Source organism: Theropithecus gelada, chromosome 9 (assembly GCF_003255815.1).
Source record: "Theropithecus gelada isolate Dixy chromosome 9, Tgel_1.0, whole genome shotgun sequence".
Classification (NCBI taxonomy): Eukaryota; Metazoa; Chordata; class Mammalia; order Primates; family Cercopithecidae; genus Theropithecus; species Theropithecus gelada.
Window position 1 is genome coordinate 129,631,117 of NC_037677.1, and position 21,046 is coordinate 129,652,162.

The window sequence follows — 21,046 nt, forward strand, 5'->3', positions numbered from 1 at the left end:
GACACCGCCGATGGAACCCCAGGCTTCCTTCCTGTTGGCCACGCCTCTTTCTTTCCTGCATCCTCTCCTGCCCATCAGACCCCACCCTCTGGTCAGTTCCGAGTCAGGCCAGGGGTGGGCAGGCCCCTGGAGCAGAGGCTCCTCTGGGAACCCAAGGCGAATGAGGAACGCCAGGATAGTGTCAGCAGACAGATGCAGGTCTGACCCCTGGTTCGGGACAGAGGACGGGGAGGGTAGAGGGTGGTGGGGATGCTTTTCACCATCACTGTCCCCATCCAGTCACTGGAGCAGCTTGTGGAAGGTGGCCTCGGTCGGTCATGCTCTCTGTAGTGGGGTCCAGGGCTCAGTCGCAGGTGCTCTCGTGGAGGCACAGTCAGAAGGGGGAAGGTGAAGGTATGAGCCAGCCGGACGCCAGTGTCAGAGCACCCCAAGTGAGGGGTCAGTGCCCGGCAGGAGCTGAGAGTCACATGCTGTCTGGTCCAGAGTGAGGACTGCTGGCCGCCCTCCTGCGAGTGGACAGAGGGACACAGTCCAAGGCATAGAGGCAGCACCCAGAGTCCACCCCTGCCCACTGCCTGGGTCCGAGACCCGAGAACTGTGCACACAGAGCAGGCACCTGCCCAAAGCCTGGCCTGAGTGAGTGCCCAGGGTGCCCAGCAAACACCCACGGAGCAGCCAACTGACGGTGCATCCAGCCTGGAGCCCCACAGAGGCCAAGCGCTCAGTGTGGCCACACCAGACCTGCCCCCTGGGAGGTCCCGTGCACTGTGAAGGCAGCCAGGGCACGGTCCGAGAGATTGCCTGGGCTGGGAGGCCCCAGGATCAGGCCCTCACTAGCCCAGGCACCTGCTCAGGGCTGGTGCTCCCTGGTCTTACCCCTGGAGCTCAGGCCATGGACAGTCGAGAGGAGATTGGCAAGGGTCAGCTCAGCATCTGGAATGGGCCTGGAGAAGGGGATCGACTGTGTCCCTAACCTCAGCCGAGTCGCATGTATCTCTGGGTTCTGCACACGTGGCCTCAGTGGTTGAAATAACGGGCAGCCAGCAGTGACTTAGAGACACGAGACTGGCTGCAAGGCCACTTGCAATCTGGTGACTTCATTCTGGGATCCTGGGAGGAGTCCCTGCCAGGCCCAGCTCCCCTGTCACCCTAGTTGCCAGCTCCAACCAGTGGCCAGGCAGCAATCATCCCCACCCGTCCCTTTGCCCACACGCTGGTCGTCCTCCTGTCCTGTCCGGGACAGCAGGTAGGGCTGTGGCCAGTTGACTGGTAAAGCTGTGTTTGACGGTGGAGCCTGGGAGGGAATGAACCAGCTGATCAGGCCAGCCAGGTGAGCCCTGTGGGGAGCTGGACGTGTCCCCAGGCTGACACCACTGCCCCCAGTCAGCACTGGCACCAGCTTCCAGATGATTCTCTGGTCTCACCATCTCCAGGAACTGCGGCCCCACCAGCCTCTTCCTGCCTCATTTCCCAAACTTCCTTTTCATTAGAGAGCAAAACCCCTTGAGGACCAGCGGCTGTATGGTCCACGGAGGCCTCAGGTAACAGTGCCCACAGGATTTTTAAGTTAAGGTATGTACGTTGTTTCTTTAGGCATAATTGCTATCGCACTTAGTCAGCTACAGTACAGTGTCAATACAACTTTTATGTGTTGTATTAGTCCACTGTCACACTGCTATAAAGAAGTACCCAAGAGTGGGTAATTTATAAAGGAAAGAGGTTTAATTGACTCACAGTTCCACATGGCTGGGAGGCCTCAGGAAACTTACAGTCATGGTGGAAGGGGAAGGAGAAGCAGCACCTTCTTCACAAGGAGACAGGATGAGAGAAGGGAAGAGCAAAGGGGGAAGAGACTCCTATAAAACCTTCAGTCTCGTGAGAATTCACTCAATATCATGACAACAACATGAGGGAAGCCACCTCCTGATCCAACCACCTCCCACCAGGTCCTGCCCTCAACACATGGGGATTACGGGATCACAGTCTGAGATGAGATTTGGGTGAGGACACAGAGCCAAACCATATCATGTGCACTGGGAAACCAAAAACTGTGTATGATTCACTTTATTGCAGTGTTTGGAACTGAACCTGTACCATCTCTTCAGTGTGCACACACATCACACACACATGCACTCACACACCACACATATGCATTGCATACATGTGCACATACACTCATGCAGTTACATCACATGCACTCACACACACACCACACACACACACTTGCACTGCACACGTGCACACCCAGGCACTTACACGCACTCACACTCACACCACATACACACACACTGAACACATGCATACTCAGGCACTTACATGCACTCACATTCACCACACATATACACACACTTGCACTGCACATGTGCACACTCAGGCACTTACACGCACTCACATCACACACACACTGAACACGTGCATACTCAGGCACTTACACGCACATTCACCACACACATACACACACTTGCACTGCACACATGCACACTCTGGCACTTCCATGCACTCACACCACACATACACACACTTGCACTGCACGTGTGCACACTCAGGCCCTTACACGCACTCACATCACACGCATACACTCTTGCACTGCACATGTGCACATTCAGGCACTTGCATGCACTCACACTCACCACACACACACACACACACTGCACACGTGCACATTTAGGCACTTGCATGCACTCACACTCACCACACAAACACACACACTTGAACTGCACACATGCACACTTAGGCACTTACATGCACTCACACTCACCACACACATACACTCTTGCATTGCACACGTGCACATTCAGGCACTTACATGCATACTCACCACACACGTGCACACAGTTGCACTGCACACATGCACACTTAGGCACTTGCATGCACTCACACTCACTACACACATACACACACACTGCACACGTGCACACTTAGGCACTTGCATGCATGCACACTCACTACACACATACACTCTTGCATTGCACACATGCACACACACTCATGCACTCACGCACTCACATCACACTTGCACACACACCCACGAAACGCCGCACATGGAGCACAGCTCAAGTCACAGCACCGGTGAAACTTCAGCTAAACGTAAACTGAGGCGGGTGTGGCAGAGGAGGCCATGACCATGACCTGAGGCCTTCGCAGACCATACAGCCGCTGGTTCTTTATTGCTAAAAAAAAATGCTAGTGACTTCCGCAAGTCGTAATCTCCCTGCGGGCAGAGGGTCCCACCTCGATGTGGACCGCTGGGGCTGACCAGGGTGGTGGGGGCTGAAGGCTGGAGTGGCTGTGGCAATTTCTTAAAATAAGACAACAATGATGTTTGCCACATTGATTTTTCCTTTCACAAAAGAGTTCTCTGTAGCACGAAGTGCTGTTTGATGCATTTTACCCACAGTAGAACTCCTTTCAAAACTGGAGTCATCCTCTCAAACTCTGCCACGGCTTTGTCAACATAGTGTATGAAATATTCTCAATCCTTTGTTGTCATTTCAGTAGCGTCCACGGCATCTTCACCAGGAGCAGACTGATCCCAAGAAACCTCTTTCTTTGCTCATTCATAAGACGCAGCTCCTCTGTGGTTACGTTTTACCACGAGACTGTAGCAATGCAGTGCCATCTTCAGGCTGCACTTCTAATTCTTGGGTGGCCAGGAGCAGTGTCAACTAGCAGCAATATTTTGCAAAGAATCTTTTTGAGCAATAGGTCTCAACAGTGGGCTTTAAATATTCAGCAGACCGTGCTGTCAACAGAGGTGCTGACACCAGGCTTTGTCATCCTCTTACAGAGCACAGGCAGAGTACATTGAGTATGATTCTTAACGGCCCCGGGATTTTCAGAATGGTGAATGAGGATCGGTTCAACTCAAAGTCCCCGGCCGCGTTAGCCCCTAGCAAGAGCGTCTGCCTGTGCTTGGAAGCTTGGAAGCCAGGCATGGTCTCCTCTCTAGCTGTGAAAGTCCTAGAAGGCATCTCTTCCAGTAGAAGGCTGTTTCATCTGTGTTGCAGATCTCTTGTTTAGGCTAAGCGCTGTGGCTCATGCCTGTAATCCCAGCACTTTGGGAGGCCGAGGCAGGCAGATCACCTGAGGTCAGGAGTTTGAGATGAGCCTGGCCAAGACAGCAAAGCCCAGTCTGGACCAAAAAAAAAACACAAAAAATTAGCCAGGCGTGGTGGCGGGCACCTGTAATCCCAGCTCCCGGGGAGGCTGAGGCAAGAGAATCACTTGAACCTGGGAGGTGGAGCTTGCAGTGAGCCGAGATCACACCACGGCACTCCAGCCTGGGTGACAGAGCAAGACCCTGTCTCAAAAAAAGAAAAATCACTCTTGTTTAGTGCAACCTCCCTCATCGCTATCCTGGCCAGATCTTCTGGAGAACTTGCTATAGCTTCTCCATCAACACTTACTGTTTCACCCTGCACTTTTATGTTATGAAGATGGTTTCTGTCCTTAAACTTCATGAACCAACCTCTGCTAACTTGGAGCGTTTTTCCTGCTGCACCTCTCTCGGCCGTCATAGGGTTAAAGAGAGTTAGGGTCTTGCTCTAGATGAGGCTTTGGCTTGAGGGAATGTTGTGTCTGGTTTGATCTTCCATCCAGACCATTAAAACTTGCTCCACATCAGCCATGAGATTGTTTCACTTTCTTATCATTCATGTGTTTGCTGGAGGCAATTTTCTTCAATACTTTTCCTTTGCATTCACAACGTGGCTGTTTGTCGCAAGAGGCCGAGCTTTTGGCCTATCTCTGTTTCGACATGCCTTCTTCACTAAGCGTAATGATTTCTAGCTTTATAAATAAAGCAAGAGACGTCCAACTGTTCCTTTCATCTGAACACTTAGAGGCCATTGTAGGGTTATTAATTGGCCTAATTTCAATATTTTTGTGACTCAGGGAATAGGAGGGAGATGGGGAACAGCCAACCCGTGGAGCAACCAGATCACACAGGACATTTACCCACTAAGTTCACCGTCTTACACGGGCGTGGTTTGTGGTGCCCCAAGACAGCTACCACGGAAACCTCAAAGATGACTGATCACAGCTCACCATGACAGACATAGTAATAGCGGTAAAATGTGAAATATTTAGAGAATTACCAAAATATGACACAGAGACATCAAATGAACACATGTTGTTGGAAAAATGGCCCTGATGGACTTGCTCAACGCTGGGTTCCCACAGCCTTCACCTGTGAAAAACGCAGGACCTGCAAAGCCCAGGTGCACCTGTGCATGTGTGAGTGCCTGTGCATGTGTGAGTGCCTGTGCGTGTGGAGGGCCTATGCATGTAGAGTGTGCCAGTGTGTGTGTGAGTGTGTGTGTGCGTGGTGTGTGCCAGTGTGTGTGTGAGTGTGAATGTGTGTGCATGTGCGTGTGCTGTGTGCTAGTGTGCGTGTGTGCATGTATGTACGTGTGTGCCTGTGCATATGGTGTGTGCCAGTGTGCACGTGTGTGCGCCTGTGCATGAGTGTGTGTGTGAGTGTGCATGTGTGCCAGTGTGCCGATGTGTGTACGTGTGTGCCTGTGCATGTGGTGTGTGCCAGTGTGCATGAGTGTGTGTGCATGTGTGTGCCTGTGCATGTGGTATGTGCCTGTGCGTGTGCCTGTGCATGTGGTGTATGCCATTGTGCGTGTGTGCCTGTGTGTGTGTGAATGTGCGTGTGTGTGCCATTGTATGTGAATGTGTGTGCCTGTGCATGTGATGTGTGCGTGTGTGCCAGTGTACATGTGAGTGTGCATTCGTATGTGTGCTTGTGTGTGTGATGTGTGCCAGTGTGCATGTGGTATGTGTGTTCCAGTGGGGGGGCATGTATGCATGGAAGTGTCATGCAAGCAAATGCGTGTGCACATGTGAGCATGCATGTGGTGTAAGGAGAGGTGCAGCATGGAGGCAGAGGCAGTGCCGCCCGCCTGAGCCCAGAGATGCAGTGTTGGTCTCAGAGGGGCTGTCCTGGGTGGCACCTGGGTCCGGGACCTTTTCGCTCAGGCTTTGATGGTGCCACTGCACCTGGGGAGAGGTGTGAAGTGTCAGCCATGGCGGGAACCGAGCCGTGGTGGGAGCACACCCATGGTCTGAATCCTTGCTCCGTTTCCCCATGTCCCAGCGTGCACTGATTCTGACCATCGGCTCCAATCAGCAGTGGGCGAGTGTGTCAGGAGGGATCACAGAGCCGGCAGCACCCAGGCGGGGCACGTGCTTCTGTGGATGGTTTAAGGCACCCATCCTCATGCCACATCCGCACCATGGCTCCTCCCCGAGGCTCCCCAGTCATCCCCCGTGAGCAGCAGCATATCCATCCTGTAGCTGTGAGTGGCCAGGGTTCACGCACCGCTGGGGCCGCACCACAAGCTCAGTGTATAAAGCAACTCAGGGGGATCATCCGACAGTCGAGAGCCGTAAGTCCAACATGGGCCCCGCTGGACCGATATCGAGGTGTGGGCAGGGCTGCCTCCCTCCCCCGGCACCTTCTGGGGCTGCCTCAGCTGCCATCACTCCTGGGCTTGGGGCCTCCTCCACCCTGAAAGCCAGCAGCCCTGCATCTTCTCTCCACTGGGATCTCTGCCCTCCCTCTTAAGAGGACCCCGGTGATGTTGTCAGTCCAGCCAAACAACCCAGGACAGTCTCCGCCCTTCACCATCGCTCATTTAACCGCACCTGCAATGTCCCTCTTGACGTGTGAGGTGAAACCTTCACTGGTTTCAGGGAAGAGAACATGGATATCTGGGGGCGTTATTCAGTCAACATAGGACGGAGCTCCTGTTCTCCTGTGCAACGCTCATCTACCTGCCCCGGCACTGATAGTCACTCCTCCCTCACTTGGCCCTGGGTCACGTGGCGGTGCACTCAGGGCTGGTCCCGGGCTCTGCAGCCTCCCCGGCCAGGCCACCCTCCCCAGCTCTGCACCCTCCCTGGCCAGGCCACCCTCTCAGGCTCTGCACCCTCCCCAGCTCTGCACCCTCCCCATCCAGGCCACCCTCCTCAGCTCTGCACCCTCCCCAGCCAGGCCACCCTCCCCGGCCTCTGAGCAATGTGCTCTGCCGTAAGTCAGCTCCCGCTTTGCTCCTCTGGACACCTCTGGGTCAGGTTCACAGCTCCCAAGGGGAAGCCATTAGAATTTCATCGAGATTCAGATCCGCCCTCCCTTTCTAGAAACCTTCATCTAACGCAGGCGTGGGTCTGAGCCTAGAAAATCATGTAACCCGGAGATGTTCCAGTGAGTGGCCTGGCATGGCGAGCCACTGTCCTGATGCTGGGACCTGGGCACAGAGGGGTGGCTGGACATTCCTCGACGCCCAGAGTCCACCTGGGGTTTAGATGGGATTTTAGGTAACAGAATACGACGCTTGAGTGACAGATGGGTCAGCGCCCAGAGGAGGAGGACAAGCTGGACCCCCACCCTGACTGGGGCTGGGAGCCATAGGAGTCCCAGCTGCCAGATGGGCAGGAACCACTCCCCGGACACAGGTGGGCTGAGGCGGTTGTGAGCGGCCCACGTCGGGCGGTGGTTGGTGGATGCTGGACCCAGCAGAGCCCCCCGCCCCGCCCCGCCCCGCCCCGCCCCAGCCCCAGCCCCAGCCCCAGCCCCAGCCCCAGCCCCGCGCCTGCGAGTCCACGGCAGTCACTGCCCAGCGGCGGCGGCGAGAAAAGCGGCGGCCTCCAGCGCCCTCTGCCGGCCGACCTGCGCTGCGCGCCGGGACGGAGCCCGGAGCCGGTGGTCCTGGCAGGCAGGGCGGGGCAGGCAGCTTGGAGACGGCCGGCCGGGCACAGACAGACCCTCCCACAGGCTGCAGCGGGCGGCGTGTCCTCTGAGCAGCTGCCAGCAGCTTCTCCACGCCCGCTGCAGGACACTGGGGTCCTCAGGAAAAGACCTGCAGCCACAGGAAGGCAGGGGAGCTCACGGTGCTGCATCGTCTGGCCAGACCCAGGCAGGGCCTCTGGGACACGTCAGCTGCTCCATCATCCAGCCTTGGACGCGCAGAGGCCACTGCTGCAGGCCTTGTTGCCGGCTCCTTGTGGGTAACTGGGGCCACGGGCCACAGAGGAGCGTGGCAGGCTGGCCTTGCTGCACAAAGTGCGCCCTGAGCTATCCCTGTCACAGCTGTGCCTGCTGAGGATGCCAAAGGGGACTTCAAGGCCAGAACCTGTAGCTCCGTCTCCTGCAGAGGGTGGAGGGCTGGCTCGGAGACAGTGGCCTCCTGTGTGTCCAGAGCGGGCTCTAGGGGATCCCTGTGCCTGGCAGCAGCGGGACCCTGGGGGGCTTTCTGTGCCACCATTGACTGTGGGAGCAGAGCAGAGGTGCCCGTGCTGACATCACAGGCCGGCCGGGTGTGGACAGCTGAGCCCAGGCCCTGCTAGAACAAGCTCTGGATGGGACTGTCCCGGCCGGGTGCCCGTGGCCTCTATAAGAAGTTGGGTCTGCTTTCCCACTCCATGTCCTGTTTTGCCACCTGTGGGCTTCACAGCCAACTCTTTGCCAAAGTCATGTGCGGCTCACTCCTCCCTGTCTTCACCTTCAGAGAGACATTGGTCTTTATTTCTCCCGGGCCCCCGCCCCGCTCGGCAGGAACAAACCGCCAGACTGACTGGGTGACAGCGTCGGGCAGGTTTCTCCTGTCTTCTCAGAAAATCAAAGGACTGTCTCTGGTCTGTCCTGCACCACAACTGTGCGCCGTGGGTCCGTCCTGCACCACAACTGTGCGCCGTGGGTCCGTCCTTCACCACAACTGTGCGCCGTGGGTCCGTCCTGCACCACAACTGTGCGCCGTGGGTCCATCCCGGACACTTCTGCATCCCATGGGCCCCTCTATCTCACTGTCTTATCATCGACTTTGCCTGGCATCGGTGTAACCGCTGTACCTCTCTTAATCTCACAGTTGGCATTGCATGGCTTTTTCCATCCAGTTACTTTCAACCTACTTGTGTCTTCTATTCAGTGTTTCTATTCTAGTCACCATGTTCCAGGAGCTTACTATCTACCCTGATAATCTCTGCCTTTGGATTGGAGCTTTTAGCTTGCTAAAATTAATTGGAATTTTGATTTGGTTGGATTTAGTCTACATTTTACTCTTTGTTTTCTGTTTTTACCAAGTGATTGTTTTGCTCTTTGGAATTCTTCCATTTCTCCTTTACTTCCTTCTTTTGGATTATTTTAACATTTTTTAAAATTTCGTTTTAATGTATCTATTAGTTTTTTTGTTTGTTTGAGACGGAGTCTCACTCTGTCGCCCAGGCTGGAGTGCAGTGGTGCGATCTCGGCTCACTGCAACCTCTGCCCCCCGGGTTCACGCCATTCTCCTGCCTCAGCCTCCCTAGTAGCTGGGAGTACAGTCACCCGCCACCACACCCAGCTAATTTTTTGCATTTTTAGTAGAGACGAGGTTTCACCGTGTTAGCCAGGATGGTCTGAACCTCCTGACCTCGTGATCCACCCACCTTGGCCTCCCAAAGTGTTGGGGTTACAGGCGTGAGCCACCGCATCCAGCCTAGTTTTTACCTAGTTTCGTATGGTTGCTCTAAGGGATTAAAATCCACAACCTTTCCACATCCTATGTAGAGTAAAATTGTTCTCTTCATATAACACATTTATAGAAAACTTGCAACTGTATAGGACTGTTTCCTGCCTCCCACCTTTCCTCCCACAGATGCTGGGCACAGCACCATCCCCATGTACCCTACACAAGGCGGTGCTCAAGTTCTTTCTTGAAACAGTCATTGCAAGAGGGAGGAAATTAAGAAGGGGGAGACAAAGCTTTTCTATTTATCCCTCAGCGTTTCTGGTGTCCTCCTTCCTTCCGGACAGTCCAAGTTCCCCCAAGCAGCCCAGGGGCTCCCTGCTGTTCTGATGAAGTCCACAGCATGGACCCCCAGCCCAAGGCCTACCGTGCAGGTCTAGTTAGGGTTTTCCACAGGTGCGGTGCCTGCGGAAGGGTCCACTACCCCTCCACCCTGAATAATTTCAGCTAGCATTTCCTGAAATACAGGTCCATACATGGCAAGTGCTCTTAGTTTTATTTTTATCAGAAAGTGTCTTTATTTCATCTTTATTTCTGAAGGAAATCTTGGGATATAGAGTCTGGGAAGCACAGGTTTCCTAGGGGGTCCCCGAGAACTACCAGACCCAGGGCCACCCCTCCCACCCCTGCACCTTGGAGCCCACTGAACACGTGGGGCAGGGGTCCGTGGCCTACCTGGGTGTTCCCAGCAGCCGGGGAGACAGCACCCATGGGGGATGGTCTCTGAGCCGGCCCCTAGGTCACGCATGCTCCATAGGGCCGGCAGCCAGGGTCAGGCCAGGGGCTGGAGGCGGTGAGCAAATGCACCTGGTCCGGGACACACAGCATCATGCATGGACCCCTGGGTGCCCTCAGCACGATTGCCAGGCCCTGCGGAGGGGAAGGTCAGCCCCTGCCCTGGGCTTAGGCCGCACCTGTCAGGATGAGACTGCCCCTCCAAGGCAGGGTTCCTGGGTCTGACAGGGAGCAGAGACTTCTGCCCTCTGAACCTCTTCCCCTGAGGCTAAGCGGGGCACCACGGGTCACTGGCCACGCGCACTACCCGTGGGGAGGGGCCATGACCTGGAGACTCAGTGGGACATGCAGCTCCCTGTGTGACCCCACGCCGCCCCGGGGTCGCCTGCAGCCAGGGGCTCCCTGCAGCTGCAGAGAAATCAGCAGCTAACAGAGCTCTCCCGGGGCCCACCTGTTCCGGGACCTGGCCAGGGCTCTCTCCAGGCGCAGAGGCCCGCGGGAGGCCAGGCGAGGCCGGCACAGGCTGCTCGGTCGGCGGTCGGGGGTCGGGAGTCTTGGTCCCCTCCTGCTCCGCCCGCGCCAGCCGCTCTCCCTTGCCCCGCGGAGTGGGGGAGGGACAGCGTGTCCCCGGAAGATGCAGGCAGCGTCTGCAAGGGGGTCAGCGCCTTCCTCTCCGGCAGGTTTTACCTCGTCAGTGGAGGGGTCCCCTTTATCATCTGTGGGGTCACGGCTGCCACGAACATCAGGAATTACGGGACAGAGGACGAGGACGCGGCATAGTGAGTACCGGGCGCCCAGAGCTGGGAGCTGGGAGCAGCGGGTGGGCTCTGCCCGAGGTCCCTCCCGGACACCTGCAGTGGGGGAGACCAGGACGAAGCAGCAAGGCCTGGGCCTGGACCTGGGGCTCGCCCAGAGCTGCGCCCCTCCCAGCTCGCGCCCCCGAGGAGTGCGCAGTGTCCCCTTCTCTCCCAGGGACCCCAACCTAATCTTTGCCTCTGGATGAGTCAGCCCTGGTTAGACTTCTATGGGAGGGGCCTGGGGACAAATAGCGATTTGGCAGCAGCATGGAGCTCAGCTGAGAAGGGAAACCCCATAGAGTAGAACGAACCCAGCCGTCCCGCCATCGGTGCCCAGAGCCAGCCTGGAACCCCTGATTCAGGCCGTCAGTTCCTTCTGCGGCCCCAGGATGGCCCACCCGCCTGCCCTCCGCCTGGCCCCGCCCACCCGGCTCCACCTCCACCTCCACCTGACCCCTCCCACCTCACGCCGGCCATGCCCACCCGGCTCCACCCTCTGCCTGGCCCCACCCATCCAGCGCTGCCCTCTGCTCAGCCCCGCCCACCTAGCTCTGCCTCTTCCTGGCCCCACCCACCCCACACCGGCCCCACCCACCCGGCTCTGTCCCTGCTCCTGCCCACCCAGGCCCACCCTGCACCTGGCCCCCCACCCGGCTCCACCTCCGCCCACACCTGGGACACTTTCCTGGCTCCCCGACCTCCCAAGCTGGTAGGGCCAATAGGGTCTCGTTCCCATCCACACTGTCAGCGACTCTAGAAGCGCCCAAGGCCCCCAGGCCGCAGTTGTGCAAAGCCACTTGCTGGTCCGGGCGGGTGCGGGGCCCTTTGCTCTGCAGGAGGAGTCCTGAGTCCTGAGTCCTGGCCGTGCTGGCCCAGCTGACGCTGACGTGCGTCTCCCCACAGCTGCTGGATGGCCTGGGAGCCTAGCCTGGGCGCCTTCTACGGCCCAGCCGCCGTCATTGCCCTGGTCACCTGCGTGTACTTCCTGGGCACCTACGTGCAGCTGCGGCGCCACCCAGGGCGCAGGTACGAGATGCGCGCACAGCCCGAGGAGCAGCGGCGGCTGGCCACGCCCGAGGGCAGCCGTGGGATCCGGCCCGGCACCCCACCCGCACGCGATGCCCCTGGCGCCTCGGTGCTGCAGAACGAGCACTCTTTCCAGGCACAGCTGCGCGCTGCCGCCTTCACGCTGTTCCTGTTCACGGCCACGTGGGCCTTTGGGGCGCTGGCGGTGTCCCAGGGCCACTTCCTGGACATGGTCTTCAGCTGCCTGTACGGCGCCTTCTGCGTGACACTGGGGCTCTTCGTGCTCATCCACCACTGCGCCAAGCGTGAGGACGTGTGGCAGTGCTGGTGGGCATGCTGCCCACCCCGCAGGGATGCCCACTCCGCGCTCGATGCCAACGGGGCCGCGCTGGGCCGTGCCGCCTGCCTGCATTCGCCGGGCCTCGGCCAGCCACAGGGCTTCCCGCACCCACCGGGACCCTGCAAGATGACCAACCTGCAGGCCGCACAGGGCCACGCCAGTTGTCTGTCCCCAGCCACCCCGTGCTGCGCCAAGATGCACGGCGAGCCACTGATGGCGGACGAGGCACACATGCACGCGCAGGAGGAGGGTGCCTTCGGGCACGACCCCCACCTGCACGGGTGCCTTCAGGGCAGAACTAAGCCGCCCTACTTTAGCCGGCACCCAGCAGAGGAGCCCGAGTACGCTTACCACATCCCGTCCAGCCTGGACGGCAGCCCCCAAAGCTCGCGCACAGACAGCCCCCCCAGCTCTCTGGATGGCCCGGCAGGGGCACACACGCTGGCCTGCTGCGCCCAGGGTGACCCCTTCCCCATGGTCAGCCAGCCTGAGGGCAGCGATGGGAGCCCTGCCCTCTACAGCTGCCCCACGCGGCTGGGCAGGGAGGCAGCGCTTGGGCCTGGTCACCTGGAGATGCTGCGGAGGACACAGTCCCTGCCCTTTGGTGGCCCCAGCCAGAATGGGCTGCCCAAGGGTAACTTGCTAGAAGACCTGCCGTTTGGCACCGATGGGACCGGCAACATCCGAACAGGACCCTGGAAAAATGAAACTACTGTGTAGGCGGAGCAGGGGACACTGTTCCTGGAGGAGCTTCGGAGCAGAGTGGGGGGCCCATCTGCCACATGAGGTCACTGGGGGCACCAAAGTGACCCCACCTTTCAGAAGCAGTTCACACCCCTGCCCCTTCCTTGTGAAAAACCTCAGCGGGGAAAAGCTCTGGGCCACGCCCACTCCTTTTATCCCAGTTCCACGTGCTCCTCCCTGCACAAGGTCATCTGGTTTCTGTCCTGTGGCCTCCAGTCCTGGGGCGCCCCAGAGGCAGAGCAGGGGCTTCCATCAAAGGACCCACCCAGACCCCAGCGTGGCCCTGCCCGAGATGCCGTCCACGGAGTCCTGGCTTCCCCTGGTGTGGCCAGGCGGGGCCGAGATCGCAGCAGGGGGCTGCCTGACCTTTCCCAGTGTTCAATGTGTGTGTCTTGCGTTCTGCTCCAGGGGTGGTGGTGGCAGGTCTGTCCCCAGCATTCTCACCCTGGGCAGAACCCTTGGGACCCACTGCTGTCGTGTGTCTGAGCCACCCCTGCAGCTTCACGGGACCCCTGCACACCTCTGCCCACTCAGTGTCCCCTGTCAACCTTGTCCTTGTCACAGCCCCAGCCCTGCAAGGCTGAGAGCACCACGGATGCTGCGGGCTGCAGCCGCGCTCTGGACTTTGGGGATGGCTGTCGGCTTCAGAGGGCCAATGGGGTGCTCTCAGGGGCCCAAGCCTTGGGAAGATGCCCAGACATCCGTTAGTGAAGATTCGACTTCCAAAACCAGCTACCGTTGGGACTGGATTCCACTCCAGTATAGGCACTTGGCAACAAGGTTTATTCCAAAAAGAAGAGGGGCTGGCAGACGGGACATTCTCATGGACAAAATTCCTTTCCCTTTTTCTCATCTCCATGAACATCTGGGCACCAAGCCCTGACTCAAAGGACAGATGTGGATGACAAGCCTTCTGTGAAAGCAAGTGGCCCGTCCCTTGGTGGAAGGGAGTCCAGAGGGCTGTGGGTGTGAAACTGTACACAGTTTTCCTTCCCTCCCTCCTCCTTGTCTGTGACACGTGTTCACCCACACACACACACGCACACAAACACATGTGCATATCACACACATATACATACACACAAACGTGCATATCACACACATACACATGCACACACACAAACACATGTGCATATCACACACGTGCATATCACACACATGCACACACACAAACGTGCATATCACACACACATACACATGCACACACACAAACACGTGCATATCACACACACACACAAACACGTGCATATCACACACATACACGTGCACACACAAACACATGTGCATATCACATGCATACACATGCACGCAAACGTGCATGTCACATACACACACAAACGTGCATATTGCATACATGCACACACACACGTGCGTGTCACACATACACGTGGGCACACATAGTTAACACACGCATGCACCTGCCATGCACATGTGTGCATACACGTAGCGGTGTGTTTTCCAGCCGCCCACACACTGGGTTTTCATTGGAGAGTGTTTCACCCTGCAAACGTCAATGTCAGCAGACTCGTGGGTGCACTCTGCTATCCGGTCGGCAGGTCTCACCAGGCGCAGAGCCTCCCTAACGTGCACCTCCGCGAAGAGGGGTGTTGGGGAGTGTTCCCGGCACCTGCTCAGTGGAAGGGCTCTCTGGAGGCACTCAGTATGTGAGTATGAGGAGCCCCACTTCCCGGGGTGTTGGTAAACTTGACCGCGACGCTGCAACCCACAGTGTGCTCCTCCCAGCAAACCCCGTGTGTCCTTACAGGTCAACCAGACGGGCCACCGGATGACTGCCAGGCAGCTCTGCCTCCGCCTCACCTTTTCACCTGCTTCCGTAGCTGGTGTGAACCCGAATCCCCACGCTGTGCTGTGTACACACTGTAGGTGCAGAACTGTCCACACAAAAATACAGTCTTGGCATCGTTGGTTCTTTGTGAGGCTGGTTAATAACATCCCCGTGTGTTTTTCTCACCCTAGATGGGGGTAGAGGGACACCTGAGCGTGTGGCCCCCTTCTGTGTCCTGGATCCCGGGGTGAGGCTGCTCTGCCTGGCCCCTCCAGCCCCTCATGAACTTTCTGCCCTCAGTGCTCCTGGCTGAGCAGAGAGGCCTCCCATCATTCAACCAAAGAAAGTCAACATTAAACATTAAACCTCTGTGTGTTTCTATACTGACTTAGCCTCGTGAGTCCACTTGGGACCGGTGTTGGGCCATATCCATTTGCACGTAACGTTTTGGAGCATAAACATCCACAGCCCGACCACCCCAAAGGGCTCCTGGCTCAACGTCAGCTTCCACCAGACCACGGAGCCAGAGCCAAACCCACGTTTCGCGTCTGACTTTTGTGCCACTTCCTTCCTTGAGTGTGCCCGTGTGCCTGCGTGTCGGGTGGGATGGAGCGTGGGTGCGTGCCGACCTGTGTGGGCATGCTCGTGTGTATGCGTGTCAGATGCAATGAAGTGTGGGTGCACGCTGGCCTGTGCGGGTGTGTGTGCCCATGTGCCTGCGTGTTGGATGGGATGGAGGGTGGGTGCGTGCACGGTGGCCTGTGCGGGTGTGTGTGCCTGTGTGTCCTCGTGTCAGATGGGATGGAGTGTGGGTGCACACCAGCCTGTGTGGGTGTGTGTGCCTGTGTGCCTGCGTGTCGGATGGGATGGAGGGTGTGTGCACGCCAGCCTGTGTGGGTGTGTGTGCCTGTGTGCCTGTATGTCTGCATTTTGGATGGGATGGAGCGTGGGTGCACGCCAGCCTGTGTGGGTGTGCTTGTGTGCCTGTATGTTTGTGAGTGGCATGTGGGTTGTGTGGGTGTTGACGTGTGTGTGAGAGTGTGTGCCTGTGTGGTGTGCAGGTCCCTCTGTGGGAGTTGTGTGCGCACATGCACGTGTGTTTGAGGGTAAGTGTGCATGTGTGTGCATGCTCTTCAGAGGAACAGTGTGAGGCGGCCCCTCCGCCCTGCCTCTGTGCTGGTGTGTCACCTACCACACAGCAACATCGTGATGACTTTAGTCAGCTTAAAGGACTAGGAAGCAGAGCCGCCTGTGCCTCCAGACCCTGACAGTTCTTCTCTGGAGCGGTCCTAGCTGAGGAGGCCTCCAGTCCTGGGAGACACACACACAGTGGCGTCTGCTGCATCTCCCGCGAGGGCCCTGACAGGGCTCAGATCTGGGCAGCTCTGTTTCTGAATGAGCTACCCCTGCAGGAGCTTCGGGCAGCTAAGGAGCCCCCACAGGTTCTGTGGGGAAGGGTCTGGGTCGGGGCCCACAGGCTCCACCTGCCTGACCGGGACTGACGGCAGCTGCAGGAAGCGTGTGTGGGGACCCTGGAAGGAGCTCGGGGCCCTGCCCTGATGTGATGAGTGCACCCCACATGCAGAGACCGGCTGCAACGGGCACTTCCGCACCTACCCAGTGCCCAGATGGTGCCTGACCAGTCCTGCCACTTGCCCCCTGACCCTTGGTGCTTGCATTTCTCAGGGGATGCTGTTGGGACCAGCATAGGCCTGAGGTGGAACAGTGGGTGTGTTCACTGCGTGCGGACCGTGGACCCTGCTCCCCCGTGTCCCAGGTGGACCCTGCTCCCCTGTGTCCCACGTGGACCCTGCTCCCCTGTGTCTCACGTGGACCCTGCTCCCCCGTGTCCCCCGTGGACCCTGCTCCTCTGTGTCTCACCTCGTCACACTTCCCCTCCACTGCGCTGCCAGGGTTTGCACCCGAGCCCAGAGGCTTCCACAGAGCCGTTACCGCACAGGCAGCTTGGGGTGGAAATCCTGCCTGCCGTACACAAGGCCAAAGACTGTTCTGTGGCCTTTGAGGTGGGTGGGGTGGGGGTACCTTGGGCAGGTGGAGGCCGGCCCTATGTCTGCAGGGGCAGCATGTGCGCAGGGAGGCAGGGGACAGAGGAGGTGGGGAGAGAACAGGGTGAGCACCCCGTGAGGACAGACAAAGTGCTGTGAGGCCAGGTCAGTGGTGGGGTAGGGGTGGGGCCTGGTGGGCATCCGGGGAGGCTACTGGGGACAGGGACAGAGAAGCCAATTTGGAGGGTCCCTGGGGCCAAGTCTGAGCAGGCATCCAAGTGCTGTGGTTGTTCAGGGCAGGCAGAGCAGGAGGGGCATAGGAGGGCCTGGCACACGTGAGAGGCCTGTCCCTTGGGCCACAGTTAGAAGACCAGTGTCTCCCAGTGAGACAGGTCAGGCTGCAGGGGCTCAGCGGCCAGACAAGCCCCTCATGCCCACCGTGCCGGCTCCTCTGGGCCCAGAGGGAGGGCTGCTAGGTGAGCTGGGGCCCACCAGGGCAGCTCCCACCACCCAACGCTGGCTGTCCAGGCCTCCTGGGGGCTGCAGGGCCAGAGCCTGAGCACAGACATGGCTGCCCACAGACGGTCCTGCACGGACCCCGGACCCCGGACCCCAGGCTGCATCCCCCCAGCCACAGATCTGCAGACGGCTGAATTCCAGAGGACAAGCAGCGCAGCTCAGGCCCAAGTGGGCGCGGACTCAGACCTCACACTTCTGTCCCGTGTCCCAGGAAATGACCGGGGCTGCCAGGGCCTGCCTTTCCTTTCCACTCCCGTCCCAGGACGTGGGTACTGGGAAAACCAGTGTTAAGAGGACACTCTTAAACTCACTCTAATTACTTCTTTTCTACATAAATATCAACAGCTTCCCTTGTAATCACAGCAGACTCCATACTCACAACTCCAACCACACCCAGCGTAGCCCTTCAGGGAGGCCTGCAGGGCAGAAGCAGCAGCAGAGGCACCCAGAGCTCAAGTCCCTCCCTGCCAGCCTCCCCCAGTCTCTTCCAGACATGGTCACTGAACAAGCCACAAGGGGATACAGGGCTGACATCAGCCAGGGACATAGCGGGTGAGTACCCGTGTCTGTGCCCTGGTTCAGAGATTTCTCCAAGTCCAGGTCCTAGAGGGGTGAATACTCCTGGTGAGGGATAGTCTGGGTTAGTCCTCCTGTATCTGTCCTGGGTTTGGAGAGTACCCTTGGTCTAGGTCCTATGGACTGAGTACCCTGGTGAGGGACAGTCTGGGTTAGTACTCGTGTCTCTGTCCTGGTTCGGAGAGTACCCTTGGTCCAGGTCCTGTGGACTGAGTACCCTGGTAAGGGATTGTCTGGGTTAGTACTTGTGTCTCTGTCCTGGTTCAGAGAGTACCCTTGGTCTAGGTCCTATGGACTGAGTACCCTGGTGAGGGATAGCCTGGGTTAGTACTTGTGTCTCTGTCCTGGTTCGGAGAGTACCCTTGGTCTAGGTCCTGTGGACTGAGTACCCTGGTGAGGGATAGCCTGGTGGGTTAGTACTCGTGTCTCTGTCCTGGTTCGGAGAGTATCGTGGTCCACGTCTTCATGGAGTGAGGACCTCTGGCACGCAGTGCCTCCCCGTTAGGGTTGATGCTCATGCTGGATTCCCAGTGAGGCTGTTGCTGGGTGAAATACTCGAGGTGACAGTAGTGAGCTGTGCCGCTGTAAGATGAGGACACATTTTCTGGGCTACTTTGTTGGTGCCACTGATGTGGGCTGAACTTTCACCCTCCGTGTGCCCAGGTGGCGGAGGTGGTGGTGCGTTTGCATGCACTGAGCCGAAGCTGTGCCCGTGTGTCCTGTGTGTTTGGGAGGCTGAGTTCTCGTGGTCTGAGTCGTCTGAATTGAGTACTAGGTTCTGTGTCACATGGGCTGTGTATCTGTGGTCTGTGTCTCCTGGTAAACACTGTTTAAAATGAGTTCCGGGGTCTGTGCCACCAAGAGCGTGCAGGACGCTGGCATGGGCTGAGCTGCCAGGGTAAAGACTCCTGTCTCCACTGCAGCACCTGTGGCTTCGGTGCCTCGGTGGGGTGGGGCCGATGGCCTGCAGGTGAGCAGCGTTAAAGGAAAAATGATTCAATGACGCTTGTTAAAACACAGCAGACTTCATTCAGGGCCATTGGGTCCCTGGGTGTGAGATAGCCTGGGTTAGCACCATGGGGGAGCTGGTCTCCCGGTCCCTGTTGGGGGGTTCTGGTCTCTGGGTCCTTGTTGGAGGGGGGCAAGTCTCTGCATCCCTGTGGGGGTGGGGGTGCTGGTTTCTGGGTCCCTGTGGCAGGGAGCTGGTCTCTGGGTCCCTGGGGCGGGGGTCTGTTCTCTGTAGGGTGTCTGGTCTCTGGGTCCCTGTAGGGGGGAGGTCTCTGCATCCCTGTGGGGGGCTGTGCTCTGGGTCCCTGTGGGGGGCAGCAAGATAGTCAGTCAGTGGTGGGATTCTCACCCAGACTTGCTCTTTGGACCAGGGTGGGCTCATTGGTTAACTGGGGAGGAAGGAAGAAGCAGCAGCCAACCTCAGCAAGCAGCTGGGAAGCCCCAGCAGGGCCTCAGCTCCAGGCAGTGCCTTTGGGGGGTGCAAGGAAGGGCCGCCAGGTTGGGACAGCCCTATGCGCAGCCGCACCTGTATCTCGAGCTGCTCCAGGCCTGCGGTGGGGCCCACTGCCTGCTCCTTAAGCTGCCGCAGCTCCGCAGTGCTTCCCCCGGGGCACTCTGGGGAGTAAGGGGAGTTGGTGCCTGGGCTGCAGGGAATTTCTCCTCCTTCTTCGAGGGTGACCCTGAGAGCGGGTCCCGGCAGCTGGGAAAGGAACATGCACAACTAAGTGCCCGCTGGACCCTGAGGCTGGACTCGCAGTTGGACAACCGACCTCGGCAGCCCTGGGTGGGTCGTCCCTGCCCTGCCTCTGCCCCTGTCCTGCCCCTCTGCCCTGCCCCTGCCCTGCCTCTGCCCCTGCCCTGCCCCTCCCCTGCCCTGCCCCTCCCCTGCCCTTCCCCTGCCCCTGCCCTGCCCTGCCCCTGCCCCTCCCCTGCCCCTCCCCTGCCCTTCCCCTGCCCCTGCCCCTTCCCTGCCCCTGCCCCTGCCCCTTCCCTGCCCCTGCCCCAGCCCTCCTCTGCCCCTGCCCTGCCCCAGCACTGCCCCTACCCTGCCTCCCTGGCTTGCACCTGCTTCTCCATCCAGCCTGGTCTCTGGAATGAGATGCAGCTCCAGCACATCCCTGACACCTCTGACCCTCCGGGGCTGTGAACTCATGCCCATTCACACTCCTTTACGGGACTCCCCGGCCCACAGGCAAACCGGGGCCAGAGAGGGCCAAGCTGGCTGCAGGGGCATGGCAGACCAGTGGACGTGGCCCTACGTGGCGCTAGCGACAGCCTCACAGTATAGCCATGGGCCCCAGCCTGTGGGGCTGCACATTAACCACTCTAGCTTACTCTGTGTCACTACACGTCATTCAAGCTTAAAAATGATTTCACACACACCCAACAAGAAGCAGGGTGACGCTGGGGAGGGGCCAGGTGCCTGGGCCTGGCTGAGTAACATCAGAGCGGAGGGCAGGGCCAGAGGAGACAGCCCAGGTGCAGGGTGTCAGCCTCCTGGATGCGCTAAGGAGCAGCCTCAGGCTCAGCTGGATTTCACGGGCAGGACGGTCATCCATGGGAAGCAGAAATAAGAACCTTGTTAGTGTCTTGTGTGTGCAGGGCCTCAGGCCTGCTCTGGAGGTGCTGACCCAGGGGCCTCAGGAACCACAGTGGGCTCCACGCCTCTCACATGCCAGGTCCCTAAGCCACCGTCCCTCTCCTTTCGCATGCCTCCCGCCTTAGCACCATGCCAGGGCAGCGACCCTCCCCTGCAAGGCTGGGGCCTCCCCAGGTCACAGGGGAGAAGGGCAGGCAGGATGCAGGGGAGAAGGGCAGGCAGGATGCGGGGGAGAAGGGCAGGCAGGATGCGGGGGAGAAGGGCAGGGAGGATGCGGGGAGAAGGGCAGGCAGGATGGGGGGGAGAAGGGCAGGGAGGATGCGGGGAGAAGGACAGGCAGGATGGGGGGGAGAAGGGCAGGGAGGATGCGGGGGAGAAGGGCAGGGAGGATGCGGGG

The 21,046-nt window shown here is 58.7% G+C and overlaps 1 protein-coding gene across 1 annotated transcript in view; it reads left to right on the forward strand.

Annotated features, from left to right (window-relative positions):
- The window catches only part of ADGRA1 (adhesion G protein-coupled receptor A1), a 41,237-nt gene extending 27,044 nt beyond the window's left edge, over window positions 1-14,193 (forward strand). Inside the window, exons 6-7 of the mRNA XM_025397303.1 lie at window positions 10,928-11,026; window positions 11,948-14,193. Coding sequence (XP_025253088.1) covers window positions 10,928-11,026; window positions 11,948-13,130 — 1,282 coding nt within the window. The 3' untranslated portion in view covers window positions 13,131-14,193. The remainder of the gene's footprint in view (window positions 1-10,927; window positions 11,027-11,947) is intronic.
- The last annotated feature ends 6,853 nt before the right edge of the window (window positions 14,194-21,046 follow it).